General features: G+C 40.9%; 1 protein-coding gene across 3 annotated transcripts in view; it reads right to left on the bottom strand.

Moving 5' to 3' along the window:
* The window catches only part of LOC134652057 (zinc finger homeobox protein 4), a 140,221-nt gene that overhangs the window by 80,401 nt on the left and 40,625 nt on the right, over positions 1-19,195 (bottom strand). For 2 of the 3 annotated variants that reach the window (XM_063507201.1, XM_063507203.1), the window contains exons 3-4: positions 14,510-17,220; positions 9,632-12,482 (exon numbers count right to left, since the gene is read on the bottom strand). In XM_063507201.1, coding sequence (XP_063363271.1) covers positions 9,632-12,482; positions 14,510-17,220 — 5,562 coding nt within the window. The remainder of the gene's footprint in view (positions 1-9,631; positions 12,483-14,509; positions 17,221-19,195) is intronic. The other variant, XM_063507202.1, reaches the window with a different exon arrangement.

Raw genomic sequence — 19,195 nt, 5'->3', positions numbered from 1 at the left:
TGTGCAAGTTGCGTAAAGTTTTCATACAATTCTATAAATTCTCGGAAATTTCATGAAACTTTCACTAGGAAATATAAATTTAAAATTGGAAAGTTTCAATTCTCATAGGTACAAAAATGTAATAAATTTTCCGAAGTTTTCCTACGTTAAATTTCCGAAACATTTCGCAATTTTGGAAAGTTTCCTTAGGCACATCAGTATGTGAGCTACAGTTAGCAGCGCAAATGAGCCAACGACTAAGTAACTCGCACTTAGTGATACGAGATGTCGTCGTGTCACAAATCAATTTTACAAATTGAAACATGACTCCGTGCACAATGATGACGATTTCTTAGGATTCCGCGTAATGTAGATTGAATGAGTAATTTGCCTTTAACATAAATTATTTCGCGACAGAAAGTTTTCTTTACACTAGGTTGAACATGAACAAAGATTTGCCAAGATGGCCAGTAGGGCTTGCAAATATTCGAAACTTTCAGATATTCGAATATTCGACTTTTTCTGACGACGTATTCGAATATTCGAATAATTATTCGAATATTATAAAAAATAAGAAAAGGAACGAGAAATCGGTTTTATATTGTTTTATTCAAAAGCTTTTTTCACATATTGCTAAAACTAAGGATATTTGGCAGAAATCCACTTAATTGACTAGATTTTATCATCCTACTACCTATTTATAAGATGCCTATTTATAAAAACAAGTAAAACGCCAAAATTAGACGTATTTAATATTTCTAGATAAAACTTATTATAAATGCGTCGTTGCGTGAAATAATATAACTTTAACCATCCAGACACCTAGGTATGTAAGATATTTTTTTAGTAGGTAATTATTTTCCGATTTAAATTAACTTGTAATCACTCAGAGGCCTGTAAATTTCAATTTCAATTCAATTATTTATTTATTTCAAACACACAAAAACAAACAAACAAATCTTAAAATTAATTAAGGTTAGTGATAATTAAAATACAAAATAATAATAATAAATCCAGTAAAAAGGCCTTTAATTTAATTGTATTTTGAATCTTTATTGACTTTATTTGTTTTGGCAAGTTGTTATTCCTAATGGTCGGCTAATTATATAATATTGGAATATTTAAGGGAAAAAGTAAGTTGAGTACTGGGTGGATTATTCGTCAGCTAAAGGCTTGGCCAGACACAGAGCGCAACGCAGCGACGCGTCCGCGCCGCGCGACCGCGGCACATGCTAACAGGTTACCGACGTCAAACAGACTGCGTCCCGCCGGTATCACGCCCCGCTTCTGTCGCGCCCCGCGCCGCGCGGCCCCTTGCGTCCGCGCAGCACTGCGCCGCGCGGACGCGGCGGGACGCGGCGGGCCGCCGCGTCGCGCTGGGTCACATCAGTCGGATCGGACGGCCGCGCCGCGTTCGCGCGCGCGATGAGGGCGTGTTGAGAGCGCGGTCCGCGCGCGCCCTGTTTGAACAGTCATCGCGTCGGCATCACGCGGCGCTGCGTCGCGCTCTGTGTCTGGCCAAGCCTTTAAGGTGCATGGTTAGATTACCAAGTTGGGCAGGTTTGGTATGATTAAATTTGAGAATTGCAATAAGTGGCAAGGTTTAGACTTCAAAAATTCGCTTAACGTACGCTTGTACTGAATAAACAGAATGACCCTTTAACTTAAAACTTACGCACCGTAAAAATAACATTCTTTTTGATTTCGTTTTCTTTTAAATTGAGTTAGGTTTCACTGTATTCACGAAGTCTATCGAGAGGAATACAGTAAAAATATTATTTCCTTCGTATTTGGGTACCTACCGTTCCTCATTCACTGTAAATACCCGTAAAACACACAGAAACTGTAACTACAGCGGATGACATAGATTTTTTTATAGTAATAAAAAATATTCGAATATTCGAAACCTGAGCGACCGAATATTCGAATATCAAAACAGGTCGAATATTCGACAAATTCGAATATTCGAATATTCGAATTGCAAGCCCTAATGGCCAGAGATCGAGCTTAATGGCGAAGTTAAAAAAGAGGTCCTAGGTTTATGTATAGAAGTAAACTAGAATAGCTTGACTATGATGATTAAAATGGTAAAACAAGCTCACAATGTTGTTGGAAAGTATATAGGTACGAGTAAGTCAATCTCTGAATGCAGATAATAAATTTCCTAATTTTTTAAAGAGTCGGTCGATATAAAACATGTTAGCTCAAGTGCTTAGTTTTATCAAGTGGAACTATGTTTTTTGAACCAATGTCTCTGTGAAAATCAAGAACCCGCAGTATGAAACCGTCTCACCCTTGGCCACTTTTTTCCTTCCCTCATTGGCGTGGTGAGTGAACTTCTAATTGGCGCCGAGTGTCATTGGCTACGCCGCAGTCACGACCGTTGCTATCTTCTAAACAGGCTTTATCATGTGAACCTATGCGTTTTATTAGGAGATGGCTAACGTCGCTTGTTGGTTCAAGTGCGTCTATATCCGTGAGAGCAATAGGTACCTACCTAAAGCAAAATAATTGTGCCGTGGCAACGCGAGGAAGATGATGATGATGATTTCCGTGAGAGCAATAGCCAATTGTAGTTTGTGGTGATTTGCATGGTATAGGTAAGTTTTAATTTTTATCATCAACGTAACGGACGATTTAATGCAGGAGGGGGTGTATCTGGTTGCTGCTGAACAAGGCTGAACATCTGGAGCCTGGCTCCCGCGGGCCCGGATTGGAACGCTTCGCGGGCCGGATTTGGAGAGCCCCGATTTAATTGACTAAGTCCCACAGTTAAGCTCAAGAAGGCTTGTGTTGCGGGTATTCAAACAACGATATATATACTCGTATTTAAAATATACAAATACCTACATAGAAAACACCCAAGACTCAGGAACAAATATCTGTGATCATCACACAAATATGCCCTTACCGGGATTCGAACCCAGGACCGCGGCTTCACAGGCGGGGTGTACTACCCACTAGGCCAGACCAGTCGTTTAATAAATTTCTAAAGTTTAGAACAGAACTTGTTTCGGTACTAACCTAATCGTGTCTAAATGTGCAACAAGCCACGCTTTACCGTTTCTCCCAGTTCGTTAGCGCTTTGTTTCTATTTACTCACGACAAAATGGCGTCCTGTAAATTACCATATTTTAGTAAAATTGACACTTGGCCATTACCGGCGGAGCAACGCCCTCGAACCATCCGGATCTAATTACCAGTGTCATTAACATTGCGGAGACGGCACGTCCGCCTAGGAAATTGAATCGAATCATTAGTAGTTTGATTACAAAAAAGGCTTAATAGAAATATAATAACGTTGGACGGAGAAGAAATTGTAAAAAGATTGTAGAGCGATCCAATAATTGGCGGTTATTTGTCGATACGGTTTGGAGCGCGTAATGGGAGGGTCGACGTGACCGCGTGCGCCCGCGCTGCGCCGCGGCCATTACGATTAACAGAATTCGCGGATCGATCCGTATTGTTGCGTTTTGGTTTTGATGTGAACCATTATCGATTAGGATCAATCAAAGATAGTGAGTATAAGTACCTAATGGAAAATTTATGGAATAATTTATGTTTCAGGAAGATCTTTGCGGGTTGCGGCAAGGGACGAGAAAGAGAAAAGAAATGGAGAACAACAAGCGTTTCCGGAAAACGTATTTTTTGAAGTGGTCGTTTAAAGACATGTGCTAAATTTTAGGCCATTTTCTCCGCACATGTGTAAACGCGTTTTATCGAGGCGTTGTGTTGATATACCTACTGGTTTTATTGTTTTCTTTGGTCACTTTCCTAAATTTACCCAAATCACGAGAAACAAGTAGGTATTCGACTTAAGAACAGCGAGTCATCAAGAATTTTCCAATTTAAATAGTTTATTGTATTGTGTCTAATACTGATACAGTGCATAAAACTACGGACATTCAAGAGGCTAGTTTTTTTCTAATATTGGCATTGAAATGTTTTTTTTTTACTGCCAGGCGCGTTGCAATGCAATAATGTTTTGATAAAGCAGTTTTCGTAATGGCGTGGTTTTATTTTTTAGCGTACCATAATCGACGAGTTCCGGGTAAATATTGAATGCTTTGTATAATGTATCTAATCACTGTTTTTATTCCAAAACTATAAAATGTCAGTTCGATGGCTACCTACTACGCCTACTATCCAATCTAACTAGATATCTACTGCCCAATCGTCCTGCTTTTGCATCAACGTTGCACGAAAATAATATGACGGACAAATATGTGAGTATTTAGATAAACACTCAATTACAATAAGTATTAAGCGAGCTTTGCGACAACTTATTTGTAATAAAATTAACGCTTAATAAGTATCAACTGATCAAGTTTTAAGCGAGTTTAAAAGTTGTTGATAATACTTTATACCATACTTACATACATATGTTCTAGGGAACTCGTGATAACTTCGAATTAACAAGAGTCGACTGTACCTCCCAAACAACTTGTCATTTATTAAGTAAGGAGACTGAGGTGTGGAGTGGGCGCTCTAAGCTTATTTACTTATTTCTCTACCTACTGCTTATACTTCCTTGCGATTTAAGTACCTATACGAGGTTTCGCTGCACGTTTATGCAAATCGGCTATTGAGGTCTTAGCTATCTAATTAGGCATCCCTCTTTATTTTTGGAGTCTGTGAAATTTCACACAAAATTTACTTACCAACCTTAATCTATTCGTATGTGTGGTGGTCAAACATCGATCGTTCCATATACTTATAGAGCAGAAAAAATAGTTCTCGAGAAAAACTAATTTTGACTTATAATTTGGTCATTAAGGTATCCTTAACATTCACAGACGACAGGTTAATTATGGACTAAAATAGATACCTACACTGTGTGACTGTATGTATCCTAGGCTATATTTTGCTGGTAGTTATGGGTTGCAATCAGTTGGGAAAGGAATATGATTGTGTCAGCCCAAAAGATAGACTTTACTTTGTCTGATTATGTACTCGTAAGTGCGTCTAAAGTATATATCTAAATACTTACGAGTAGGTGCCTAACTTTGTCGTTTCTCAACTTTTTTTGGCGGAAAAGATACTTAACTACTAAATGCTGTCGCGTTTTGTTTATTATCTCTACGTCAGAATTAAGAACATAGGTATTCTGTAAGGTTTCATACCTATATTAATGTAACTTTGGGGCTCTTATTGAGTTAAGTATATATGTACCTACTATAATATGCTATCCACACAACTTGGCTTTATGTATCTTCGTTGGATATCCTCCTCATGTTTTTTACGTAGTTCCTTTTTTTTAATTTACTTTAAGTTCACATCGTGATCGTCGGCCAAGTTCTACATCGCCGAAAGCCACCAGCTTCAATTTTTAAATAAAACAACACGTATCTAACTTACCTATCCACAGTATACTTGCGGTACTTCGTGTAACCCACTGCCATCAAATGGATTCTATCCTTGATCTGCCTAATTGCCTACAGCCATGATATTGGTTTAATGCAAAAAACCACTATTGTGGGCTAACAAAACGCGCTGTTTTCTGGCAAGCACGTCCTATATATTGTGAGTTAACAATGAAATAATTAGGTAGTTCAGTAACGGAATATTTTTTCAACGAGATTAGCCTTATTTCTTTGTGTGCTTGTAATTTAATATTTTTTTTGTAATGAACACTTGAAGCGGTGAGTGGGAGGCTGAAAAAACCCTCATTGTCCGTAAAAGAGAAAAAGGCTCAATTGTGATATCGCTTACATGCCCTTTAGTTTTTGTGAATTAGTCGGAGTCAGTGAGACGTGTAATTTACAGGTAGGTACCTATTTACAGACGTGTATTTCGATTTATCGGTTCGGCTTACGTCTGGTACTTCAGCCTCAAAAGTACGTATCTGCCATCCTGGAATTCTTTTCCAGATAGGTATAATAATATGTCCTCTACAGTTCACGTTCTAAAATATCGGTCACATTCTAATTGTTCTAAATATTTACCCGAACTTACTGGGAATGGTAGATATTTTTGAAGCGTAGCCTGATTCGTTACTTTTGATGCTAACTGTATATAATAATAAATAAATAAAAATAAAAAGCCTTTTATTTCGTTGCAGATTACAAAAATAAGAAAAAAGAAACAAGATTAAATTAAATGCTGTTACTTAGTAGTATTAATTATTGTTAGTAGTAGAGTATTTTTTACATTTAGTATAATTGGTATTAATTTTAATCTGCAAGAACCCCTCTGCAGGTGCCTATACGTACCTAATACTCAGACTATAATTTGTTTAATATATAAATGATAGCTAATTAGGTTAACCTGTAAATATACTATCTAAATAACATGGGTCTCTCGTTGAAGCGAAAACATTAGGCAGGCTGAATAGGTAGGTACTCATTCAATAGGCTTATTAGCTCTAATCAAAAATATACCTCTATATTCTTTGATATTTACAATTCGTCGAAGGAAAATATCGTGAAAAAACGTATTTTATCCCAAAAAGCCTAGATTGTCCTCTCAGGTTGTAATTCTTTCGTAAAAATTGAGTGGCTGCGCTAATGTTTGGGATTAGGTTGCCGAACGGACAACCTTAACCATTAACAAAATGTATCTACATATCTATCTAAAAGTAATTTTTAATTTTAGCATTTCATATTCGATTGGCTATTTTCGACAATCTGTTACTTTTTGACCGAAGACAACAATACCAATTATGAATTACCTACATAGGTACCTTTAGCGTCACGTGCACTATCCCACTAACCCAGGGTAAACCGGTTATACCTGGAGTTACCATGGTTTCCAGTACCTACAATTTGACATTGGGTTCACGGTTTAACCGGTTAACCCCGGATTAGTGGGATGGGGCAAGTGGCGCTAAGTGAAATTAAATATCTGTGACTAAATTTTACTTCATCTGCGGTAAGATACTTCCAGGGTAGGTATTTTATTAGGAATAATTAAGCTACGTCAATGACATTGATATTTAGGGCGACCAACCCCACGAATTTTACAAAAAAAATTCTCTCGTTTAGTTTCCCATTTAAATCAACTTGTTTTTTTTTTTCGATCAGAAAGATGGGTCTTCGCAACTTAGGTATAAGTTGTAAAAAATTATATACATACTTACTACTATTATTATAAATATGTGAAAAATAACTAAATACTTTGATTTTTAGGAGATAAATGCTAAAGATTTAAGCAAATGTCAGCAGGTAGACCTACTTAGCAGCGTGCCGTTGCGATCGTCACAGGAACTTACATTAAAAATTGCACAAAAAAATCTGTTTGTTTTAAAAATAGCTCTCAATGCACACAACTAGCAATCTGTTAACATCTCTACAATGTTGACAGCATTATAAAAGGCAGGCTTATAATGCAGTACCTCCCACGACGCCGGGGGGGATTGTCTCACCTCATCGAGACTTGCGGATGGAGAAACAATACTGGTCTTTGTTTTAAACTGCCAGGTACACGCCCCGCACAATGCGCTCCAGCAAAAACTTACTAATACTCTATTTCAATTACTCTGCTCACCTGCTCAGAATAATAACTCCACTTTCCAACCTAGCTGGATACTTTCTTAAAATGGGCTTCCTTTTGTTTAAGTTGTTTAACGTACCTTCTTATAATAAATCACGTGCAAATTATTGTTTCCAAAAACAAAAGAAACCAACTCAGAAAAACAAAGGAACCAAGGAAAAACAAAAATAACAAAACATAATTCAATAATATAAATATTGCATTTATTTCAACGAATTCTGCAAATATAATAACTGTAGAATAATTATAATAATACTATCAGTTTACAAGACTCTCAATCTTTCTCTTGACGCTCTAGTCGTCATAAACAATACCAAAGAATGCTCTCACTGGCTGGCACTGGGCTTTGTTTCAATAACCAAAGGCTGAATAACAGTAAATGCAGATCGCGCATAGTTACATTAAAATTAAATTATACATATTAAAATAAAATTATGGAAGTCGTATTGGAGGCATGTTCATCAAATACCTCTCCAGGTATACAAACAAGCGCATGCGTTCCGCACGCATTTATCTACACAATGAAACAATAAGTCGTAGATAATAAAACTAAGAAACAAAAATAAATACAAACATAACTAAAAATTAAATGAAAATAATAACAAAAATGCGATATGCAAATAAAAATGAAGCCAAAATAACACGTGTGACATTGTATATAGCCGTATTGTGTTTGTGCCGAGAAGTGAACATTTGCATTTGAAAGGTCGATGGAGACGTATCAAGACGCTATGCGGCGGGAGGCGCGACTTTCCACAGAGTAAATAGAACCATAATGGCAACACCCGCGGCGCGTGCGCCGCGCGTTGCCGCGCTACGCACCGCCATTTCAATTTCAACTAAATATTTGCATATCGCCTAACTCCCCAATTTCGACCCACTCTTATGTAAATGTGTCAGGAGAATAGCAAAAACTGCAGCCGGCAAGACCCCACAAGCGACCAAGGATCTCATTATTATGTAAAATTCGACAAACTTCTGGAGTGTTATGTCTGTATATATTTTTGTCCTTAGAGGCCCGCGCCGTCAGACGTTAGCCTCGATCGATATTCGAAGTAACTAAACAATAAGATACGGTTATATCACAAGTTCTTAAGATGCCTCTACAAAACAAACACAAATATATTTATATATATCTAAACAGATATACCTATCGCAATACACATCTCGAGCGGCGTCGGAAACAATTGTACAGCGCACTATTTTTACATCTAATAGTATACTTTTACACGATCAACTTATATACAGTGGAGGTCCTAAGAAAATAATTTACAGACACTTGAATCCTACAAGGCACCTTATTTAAATAGTAATATAGACTTCAGGCTTCGCTATGACTTTACAAAATAACTAAAACGTTTTAAATTCTCTAAAATATATAAATTTGGTTTTCATTAAAATCCTACAACAATCGACAAGTCTCTAATACCTAATAGGAGTTTTAAATATGAACAACTAGGAAGAATAATATTATGCAACAGATTACTAGTCTACACGCCACAGAGTGTTGGTTTTTCAATGAGCAAATCAGAAGTCGAGCATCGGAAGCAAAATGAAAATAAGAGACAATAGACATTGACGTACAATTTCCGAGAAAGTCTTTTGATTGGCGTCATTTAAATAATTGATTATTCATGTGGAGCGAAATGCATGTGCGCCAGATCGGTCCCATTAGATATACGAACGTCCTTCACGCGTCCTACCATTGTTGAAAATGGTTTGCATTTGAATAGCGGCGGCGCAGAGGCCGCCCACCGGTCGGAGCGGCGGCCCGCCTTCACACCGACAATGCTTGCAGTATCACTACCAGCCGCACCGCAATGCCGGGTGACACCGACCAAGTAATCAACATAACCCTACCAAGTTTAAACTGAAAATCGACCTGCAAAGCCACTGGAAAACCAACACTACATGGGAAGCATAAAACTATTTGAAATTAAACCTAAATTTTATTTACAACAGGACTCACTAGTAGGATAATAGAGCAACGACCGTCACGGCACGAAATGAGCTCGCTCAGTTTGCGGTCAATGGAGCGTATCTACACATGCTTAGTCCGCGAGTGAGCGAAGCTCGCCGCTGCTAGGTTCTACATATACGGATCGAATCGCGTAGCGCTCGGGAGCGGTATGCGACGCAAACCGCGGTCAAGTGCACTCACCGTTGCCAGCGAGCTGTGGCCGCAGGAACGCGTTATGGAGCTCCCCGCCGAGGCCGCCCTCTAGCCGCGCCGCCATCTGCATGAGCGCCATGGTGCTGTCTTCCGCGCCGACTCCGACCACGCCGACGCCGACGCCGGTCTCGAGCCGCGCGCGAACCGTGGCAATGTGCCCGCGCGTAAATACGTGATCTTGCACCGAGTACTTGTGACTGTACTTGAAATCACACACTCGACACTCCTCGGGTGGCGGCGCGTCCGAAACTTCCGATAAGCCAGCCGCAAGCCGCGCCTTCTTCTCTTTCGCACGCGCGTTTTGGAACCACACTTGTACTACACGTTTCGGAAGCCCGATCTCCCGCCCGAGCGCCTCGCACTCGGCCATCGTTGGCGTTTTATAATCGCTGAATAATGATTTCATTATTTTGACTTGTAGAGAGGACATTTGGGTGCGGAAGCGTTTGCCGGGCGGTCTTGGGTTCTGTTGCCCGGGCAGTGGTGAGGTCGGCTCATCCTCTTCGTAGAACTCCATGGTCTCAGATGCGGTATCTGAGCGTTCGTCAGCGTCTGATCCCGGCCTTGAGAGATCGACTGGTTTGCTGAGATCTAAGGGTATCTCCGGTTTTCCATGTTCATTGCGTCTTTCGGAGGGCTCATTGTTGCCGCCATTTTGTTGGGCAGCAGCATGCGCTTGTAGTTCACTAACGTAGCGCTTCATAGATTCCTCACTGTACTGCTTGATAAATTTCTCCATGTCTGAGTGAAAGGGTGGAAAAATAGGGGGCAACATGGGAGCCCCCGCTTGCGAAAAATTTTGCTGCCGGTCACTTTGTTGGGAGCCAAAACTGGGAGTTGATTCGGTGCTTAGTTCTTCGTCTGGAAGAGAATCAACGTTGATCTCACCTCGCGCACATTGGTCGGCGTGTTTAGTGCTCAGATGACTTTCTAATGCACTCTTTACTTTGAACAATGCTGGGCAAAAAGGACATCGCTTATTGATTACTTGTGCATGCGCACGAAACTGCCCCTTTCTCTCTCGCGCACGTGTATTTTGGAACCATACTTGTACCACTCTTTTTTTTAGTCCAACTTCACGAGCTATATTTTCTAGCATCTTTCTAGAAGGATTAGACTCAATTTGGTACTTCTGATAGAGATAGTCTAGTTGTTCGGGTAATATCGTAGTTCTTAAACGCTTGTCTTTAGGCTGTTCTCCAGTGTCCACTTCTTCGTATTCATCGAATTTCCTCTTTACAGCCTGTTGGTTCATCGCTGCAACTAACGGGTGTCTCGGCTCGTCATTGCCGAGTTGAGCGTTCAGTTGTTGTAACTGTGCATGTTGCTGCAGGATACCAAATGGGGAATCCGGTGGATACGTGGGAAACAAGTTTGGGTTCATGATATGAACAAGTTGATGCTCCCGCCATAAATCAAACCGAGGGAAGACTAGGTTGCATTTATCACATTGAAAATTTCCATCTTTCTCGTCACTTCTTGGTGCTAGTGCCATGGGTGTGACTGGCGTATGGGGAGTGGATGGCGCCGGAGACACCGGGTAGGTGGCAGCCGCGGGTGTTGGCGTGCGAGGCGGCGCAGGAGACACGGGCACGTGAGGTGCGTGGTGCTCGACTATACTCGAGTTTGAATCTTCACTACTCAAAGTCGCTGCTACTTGCGCCGCAGCAGCCTGTGCCTGTGCCGATCTTTTAGCATCTTCTTCTTTAAAGCAGTGTGTCTTTTGATGTCTTATCAATTCATAATAACGCTGGAACACTAATTGGCACTTTTTGCATTGATAGTTAAGCCCGGGAGTCCTTTGAAATCGGTTCGCATCATCGGTCGCACCTGCAGGTGGTTCTGCGGCCGGTTGGTTTTCGTAAACTTTTCTTGCTTTTTGTCTAGCGTTTTGAAACCAAACTACGATTACTCTAGGACTCAATCCTAGTAGTTTCGATAGATATTCTAAGTCATCGTCTTTTGGATATGCGTTATTCTCAAAAAACTCTTGTAAAACTTTGATTTGGTAATCAGTGAATCTAGTTCTGTTGGCGCGTTTGCCAGAAGACCCCGAGCTGTTGGATCCGTTCGAGTTGCCCCCGGAAAGTCCGAAATCGGCCGGTCCCCTGCCGGGACTGAGGCTGCGATTTGGGGTCAAAGGTAAGACGTTCGGGGGCACGGAGTTTGGGGACGTGAAATTAGGATTCAACTTTGGTGGTAGCATCGACGGGTGAGGCGGCTGCGGTATACTTGTAGCCGGGATAGAGTCAAGTTGCGACTGGATCAAGGAATTCAGAGACAGATGGGTGGGCGTCTGCGGCCTTGATATGTTTTGGTGGTGATCAGAATGGTTTAGGCTGGGAGCAGGGCTTTGAGATGGTGCCTGAGGAAAGACGAAACTTTTGTCTTCCTGATGCCTATCATCATAAGAATTGTACTTTTCTTCTATCGAAGGCTCATCGTTGGGTTCCGATTTGACATCCTGATGGTTCATAGATGGCTCCTCTATTTTGACTTTCTTTTCTGGGGGAGGTTTCCCTTCATCCGAGCTCGCAGAGGAATCTAATGGTGTAACCTTCGCCTCTCCGGTCTTCTCATACTCTTCGAGATTGAGTGTCGTCGATGGCGGATTGTTAAAGTTGTACGGCGAATCCTTGTTACGCTGTCGTTCTTTGAATAGCGTATTTCGGAACCAATGCTTGATTACCTTGGTAGCGAGTCCAGATTGCTTGGCCATCTTAGCGATGGCTTCATCGCTGGGCGAGTTGTTGATGTCGAAGTGCGCTCGCAAAATCTTCAGTTGTTCATCAGTAATGCGAGTACGAGCGCGTTTCTGTCCAGCTGCAGCATTTGCCTGCTAACAAACAAAAAATATATCACATATCAAATTAAGACACGGTTTATAAAACCAAAAAGAATCATCCTATACTCGTAATAAACAAAGCCCTACTGGAATGTTAAAAGCATTTGGCCCTATCGATCGCTGTTCGCAGGTAAGTTAGAATAACAAGACCCGTTGTTAATAATAAGATTCGACCCTAGCTAGTTAACAAAAGATCGTCTGTCGCCTTTATGCAAACAGATAGCTAACGTTCGAATCGTTATCTCACAATAGCCGTCGATATCCTTGCCGTACGGAGTTCAAACAGTAAAGCTTACAGGAATAATCAGACCGGTGCCTCGTGATCGTTAAACAAACAAGGTAACTATTTAATGTTACTTATGTAAATAAAACTTAGATAACGCGGAGACTGTTAAAAACGATTTTGCGTGGTCTATAGATAGGTAGGTACATGGCTAATAGGTAAATAAGTTTCTAAATTGGAGAAAATATCTTAAAACTTTCGTATAATTATGTTTATTATTGTGATCTTACACAGAGTATAATATTACTAAGAATTGTATTGAGAAATTACTTAAGCTTAGGTACGCTTTAAATAAGAAGTACCAGTACATAATTATAGTCTTAATTTCAGAAATCGGGTATTATATTCAGGTACCTATCTGAACTTAAATAAACTTAAGTTATTTAAGTATCTATATTGCTTTTACTAATTAGATACCTAATATTGTAGATGTCCGAGTACTCGTTACTATCTCAGTGCATCATCATCATCAGCAAGTCATCTTTAAACTTAAGTCATTGTCAATTCAATAGACGTGACAACAGGGTGTCATCTTTTGAGCATTTAGCATGTCGAGCACTAGTTCGTTTTTTTTTGCATTAGAACCATAGCATTCATTCTTTTACCTAATTGATAAACGCTTTTTTTAAATCAGAAACTATTACTTATGAAATCAAAAGAATGTAAATATAACGTATATGATTCATAATTGTTACATATTTGCCGTGACTTATTTTTCAAAAGTGTTTTTCAAGACACGTCAAGATTGTTTACCTTTTTTCTAATGCTAAAAAGCGGCCAAGTGCGAGTCGGACTCGCCCATGAAGGGTTCCGTATTTAGGCGATTTATGACGTATTAAAAAAAACTACTTACTAGATCTCGTTCAAACCAATTTTCGGTGGAAGTTTACATGGTAATGTACATCATATATTTTTTTTAGTTTTATCATTCTGTTATTTTAGAAGTTACAGGGGGGGACACACATTTTACCACTTTGGAAGTGTCTCTCGCGCAAACTATTCAGTTTAGAAAAAAAATGATATTAGAAACCTCAATATCATTTTTGAAGACCTATCCATAGATACCCCACACGTATGGGTTTGATGAAAAAAAAAATTTTGAGTTTCAGTTCGAAGTATGGGGAACCCCAAAAAATTATTGTTTTTTTTTCTATTTTTGTGTGAAAATCTTAATGCGGTTCACAGAATACATCTACTTACCAAGTTTCAACAGTATAGTTCTTATAGTTTCGGAGAAAAGTGGCTGTGACATACGGACGGACAGACAGACGGACAGACGGACAGACGGACAGACAGACAGACAGACAGACATGACGAATCTATAAGGGTGCCGTTTTTTGCCATTTGGCTACGGAACCCTAAAAAACGAACTGTAGAGCGTTTACTTAAGTACCTATTACTCCTAGACGTCATATTTAATATCTTGTTAACTAGTATTATTGTTGTTTCTTGTTATACGTACGTACGTAATTTAATACCTTTAAGTAAACAAAAGTATTTTTTACTTTGCGTAATTAATTAAATCGATTATTTATTACGTGATTGTTGATTTATTAGAATTAATTGAATTGATATGATTTTACATTTGTACAATTATTCCTTAATTAAACATACTTAAGTACCTACATAATTGATTGTGCACGTATGTAATAAACTAGTAATTAACTTTCATACTGAGTAGTAAGTTGACGTGAGGCATTTAGTTATTATTTATTACTTATAATTTATTACAACTGACCTGTTGTTGTTGCTGCAACATTTGTTGTTGTTTCATCTGAGCGTCGTGAGCGAAAGGCATCGAGTCGAAGGGCGGCGGGGGCAGCATCAGCGGCACCAGCGGCGGCTGCAGGTTCATGGCAGCCAGGGCGCCCACGTTCAGTCCCAGCGGCAGGCCCAGCGATATCATCTGAGCCACCATCGGGTGCAGCTGACCGAGCTGTTGCTGCAGCTGCAGCATGTTCAGCGCAGCTTGCATCTCCTGCACTTGAGCCGCCAGCAAGGCTCCGGCCTGAGCCTCGCCATTACCGTTTCCGTTCTCATTAGTGAAGTTGCCGGCACTCTCGCCGCGGGGCGAGGGCGACCTCTCCTCTTGAGGCGCAGGCGAGGCAGCACGCGGCGAGTTAGGCGCACCAGATTTCCTCTCATACTCCGACTTGAAATGTTCAGCGAACTGTTCCAGGAATTCAAGAGGAACTTTATCTTTATGCACTTCTTCACAATGAGTTTTTAACACGAACACACTAGAGAACTCCTTGTTACAATGTTGACACGTCGATTTGGTTTCACCATCCGGAGGCTTCTCCTCGGGCGGCGGCGGTGGCGGACTCGGCGCACGCGCCATCTCACGTTCTTCTTGCATTTTTCGCCGCTGGTTTTCATTGTATTGCATGACGAGGTCAAAGCCAAATGTCTCAAGTAGTTGTTTGTACATTTGCGAGTTTCTTTTGGGCGGGTTGCCCTTGGCGACCATCTCGTCTAGAGCAGCTGCGTCTGCGTCAGCTAGCGGCGAATGTGCCCGCGCATCGCCAAACGGGCATGAAGTTGCGCGATGTGCGTCGAGTAACTCCCCGGTAGGAAATGACGCGTGGCAGCGATCGCACGCGGCGCTACCTGCGCGAGGGGAGCGCGGGCTACCTGGCCGCGCGGGGGGCGATGAGCGCGGGCCCCCACTGCTCGTTGACGAAGGGGATGTATTTTTCGGCGACAACACGTCTTGTAAAATTTTAGCGGGGTCGTTTCTGTCCGGCTGCTCTACCAAAGGGCGCGATAAGTCCACGTGTCCGGCGGCCGCGAGTTCTTGCAACTTGCCAGCTCGCGTTTGATGTAGCACGGATCTCATATGAATGTCGAGAGTGCTGCCTTGAGTATAGGCTACTTTGCAAATGTTACATTTGTAGCGCTTGCGTTCATCTTCCTCACTTGATGTGCTTTTAGGTGTTAGAGTTAAATTGGAAGGCGCTGAGCCAGCTCCCGGTGAAACGGGAGGGTTGTTGTTATTTTGTTGTTCTTGCATGGCTCGTTTCAATTTGTGCAAATGACTCACGCTGTTGTAATGAACAAGTAAAATGTTCTTTTGTGTGAACGACTCTTTGCATACATCACATTTGAATGGTCTATTAGGGTCAAGATATTTCTCCATTGGATATGTGAGTTTCTCACCCTTTCGATGTAGGAGTGTTTTATTATGTGCTGTCAAATAAGACTGACGAGTGAAAGCAACTTTGCATCTGTGGCATTTGTATTTTCTATTTGGATCGTTATAAGAATCTTCTGCCATAGCTTGTGAATTTAGGTAGTCTTCTAGGAACTGTTGGTCTTTGTAAATGATGGAATCATCTGAGTTTTCGGCGTCGTTGTGGCCCGATTCATCTGCTACAGTTGCGCTTGAATCTCTGTCTTCCAGTTCAGCCATCTCATCTTCAGGCGTTCTTAGTGCTTCTTTGCGTAATAGCTCTGCTGTAGCAGCATCTAAAGCTGTACCTTGGCTCGCCTGTAGCAAAGGGTTGGAGGCCAGACTACGTTTGAAAGCTGCGAGCTCTTCTTCAGATAGTTCTGGGTGTGAAGTTTCTACGTGTTTTTGTAGAGCAAGAACGGATCTAAAGCTTCGTCCACAGAGTACGCATTTAGTAGCATCACGAATAACGTGGTATTGTGAGTGAAGTTGAAGTTTTTCGACAGTCTTGAAAGCCAAGCTACATTGGTTGCAGCGGTATTTGTATACATGTTTTTCAGATACAGACATGTTAGCGATGGAGTTGCGGGCATGGGCTTCTCTGAAATGATTTTGTAGCGCATGAGCGGTGTCGAAATATCGATTACAGCCCTTCTTCCAACAAACGTAACCTGGGCCTTGAGGTGTTTGTTTCAGTTCGAAATGACCAGATTCGTTTTGATGTTGACATAATTCGTCCACATTACGAAAAGTGCGATTGCAAGTTGAGCACCGTTCTGTTTCTCCGTCCGCACTTCCCTCCGAGCGGGGTGATGAGATCTCCCGCTCCTCATCGCCCTGGCGTCCATCTCCTTGCGCTTGGGCACCTCCGTTTAGCCAATGGCTTTGATCGACAAGTAGTAGTAATCTCTGCAGACCCTCAGAGTTGACGGAATGGATTTGCATCACGTGTCGTTCAAGAGCTGGCCTTTCCTTAAATGCGTCTTGGCAAAGCGGGCAAATGAAGTGTCTGACGTTGTCTCCGTGCGATGCGGTCACATGAGCGTGTAATCGGCTCTCGCTTCCACAACTAAAATTGCAGTAAGGACAAGCGTGTGGGCCTGGAGTTTCACGTTCTTCGTCCCTTTCGCCGGACCCTGGTTGTGACGGTTGTTGGTGTTGCTGTTGCATTTGCTGTTGCAGCTGTTGCTGCGCTTGCTGTTGATGTTGCTCCAAAAATCGCATCATTTTCTGTTCTTGCGTCAATTCAGGCTTCTGATCGACCGGTTCTTTGTTATCTGTGAACAAAATAAAATATGTGAGTTATGGTCTACTTGTATGTTCTAAAAATAAACACTAAGTAAGTAGGTTACAAGATCAGTAAAAGTTAAAAATAGATCATCGAACCTCCCGCTACGGAATCCGTACTGCGAATGGATACAGATCTGTAAGCCGCACGTCCACAATGTCTACCTATACACGAGATTTATCTACAAAAAAGATTATTTCTATAAATGAAGCTCACTATTGTTCGGCGTGAACGTTTGTTACTTTTCTGAATCGAAGTTAAAAATAAGAATCTCCTCCTTTATATTATTAGTAGGTTCGTTTTGTTTGCGATGTCCCGGCAAGACAAAGGTATCGCTCTATCCATCCCGTACGCACACACGCACAGATGCATTAATGCTAAGGTAACAAGTATATTGTAATTTCGCACACAAAGAAGATACAGGACGGGCAAACAATCATTGTTCATTATTACAAAAGGTTTCGAATATTTCGTTTCGCATTGGATCAAATGCATTGACGGATATGACGGTGGGTGCGAGGGGGACAGGTAGTGTGGAGATATGTGAGAGTGCAATTATTATTTGACCAGGGATAAGTCCGCGGCGTGTGAAAGAAGCTGGCCGCATTGTTTACGCTCAAATAAGGAAGGTGAAAGAAACGGCCGGCAGGGGCGCAGATTCGTTAAGTAACGTTACAATCACGCTTTATTAGATGAGCAACTGACAGCCTGCCCGGCTATTGTACTCATTTAAGATACAGAAAAAAATGACACAAATAAATCCGAGGATAACCGTCAAACAAAAGAATTCAACGTGCATTTGAAAAATGGGTCATGAAATTTTATTTGTCAAAATTTTATATGTAGGTACATTTTTGGTAACAATTTGCTGCCTTTTTTTGGATTGATCAAAGTTACAGCCAGTGCAAAAATAAAGTTGTAAGGGGCAAATATTTCCCTTAATTAAAACTCGAAAAATATCTCACAGTCGAGCAAATCCGAAACCAGTCATGTCCCCTGTTCGGAACCCGTTCCATAGTTTTAATCAGTTAAAACCGTTACATCTAATGAAGGGGAGAGGGATAAGTAAGTAAATCCGAGTAATAATAGCGCAACTGACCCTAAATCCAGAGCGAAGTGACCAGTGAATGTAATTATTTATGATGGAGAATCGCCGACCCACCGTCTGGCGGGAGCAAAGAACAATGCTCAGGTAAAGGGACCTTGTCTGCATAAATGCCATCTCCAACGCTTTTTGTCAATGGACAAAGGGTCTTTTCTAAGGAAACACCACATCGTTATAGCGTCGTAAAGTAGGTATTGTGCAGTGCGATGTAAGTTTTGTTTTGCAAGATTTAGGTCAGGATTTTTACAATGTGGCGTCAGTAACACAATGGAGCCTGAACGATTTTTTGCTGCCGAGACGGAGGTGTTGCGTTCTGTGTTCCGCTTTTAGGTAATTGATTGCACACATGCACAAGATTTGAAAGACAAAATCTGGCTAAATCTCTTAAAATTTATTTAGGGATCATTTTATGAGAATTCCAAGAATAACAAAAAATCCTTATATATACAAGTTTGCTTAGCAAAAAAGTTATTACACAGAGATCCAACTGGTTCTTTGACTCAATACGAAGGGGTAATTTCAGACCGGTTATAATCTGGTTTTAATTGTAATTGATGATGAGAAACATTAATGAATAAAGAAACCAAGGGACAAAAAACGCGTCATATCCAATTATGATAAATGTACCTATATGAGTAATATTATGATACTCGTACAAGTTCTTAGAGTTACTTTATACAGCAATTAGGTTTAAAATTAACAGCATTCCATTGCGCACATGAAATTTTCTTACAAGCGATCGTTTAAAACCGTCCTCTATAAGGTGAAAATAAGTAATAAGCATAAACATGAGACACAATGGTGTAAGCCGGATTTCTTTCGCCTCCACGTTTCTCTCGAAGTCTCGAAGTTTATCGTA

The sequence above is a fragment of the Cydia amplana genome, chromosome 11, assembly GCF_948474715.1.
Source record: "Cydia amplana chromosome 11, ilCydAmpl1.1, whole genome shotgun sequence".
NCBI classification, from domain to species: domain Eukaryota; kingdom Metazoa; phylum Arthropoda; class Insecta; order Lepidoptera; family Tortricidae; genus Cydia; species Cydia amplana.
The sequence above is the reverse complement of the archived record's forward strand: the minus strand, read 5'-3'. Positions and strand labels throughout refer to the sequence as shown.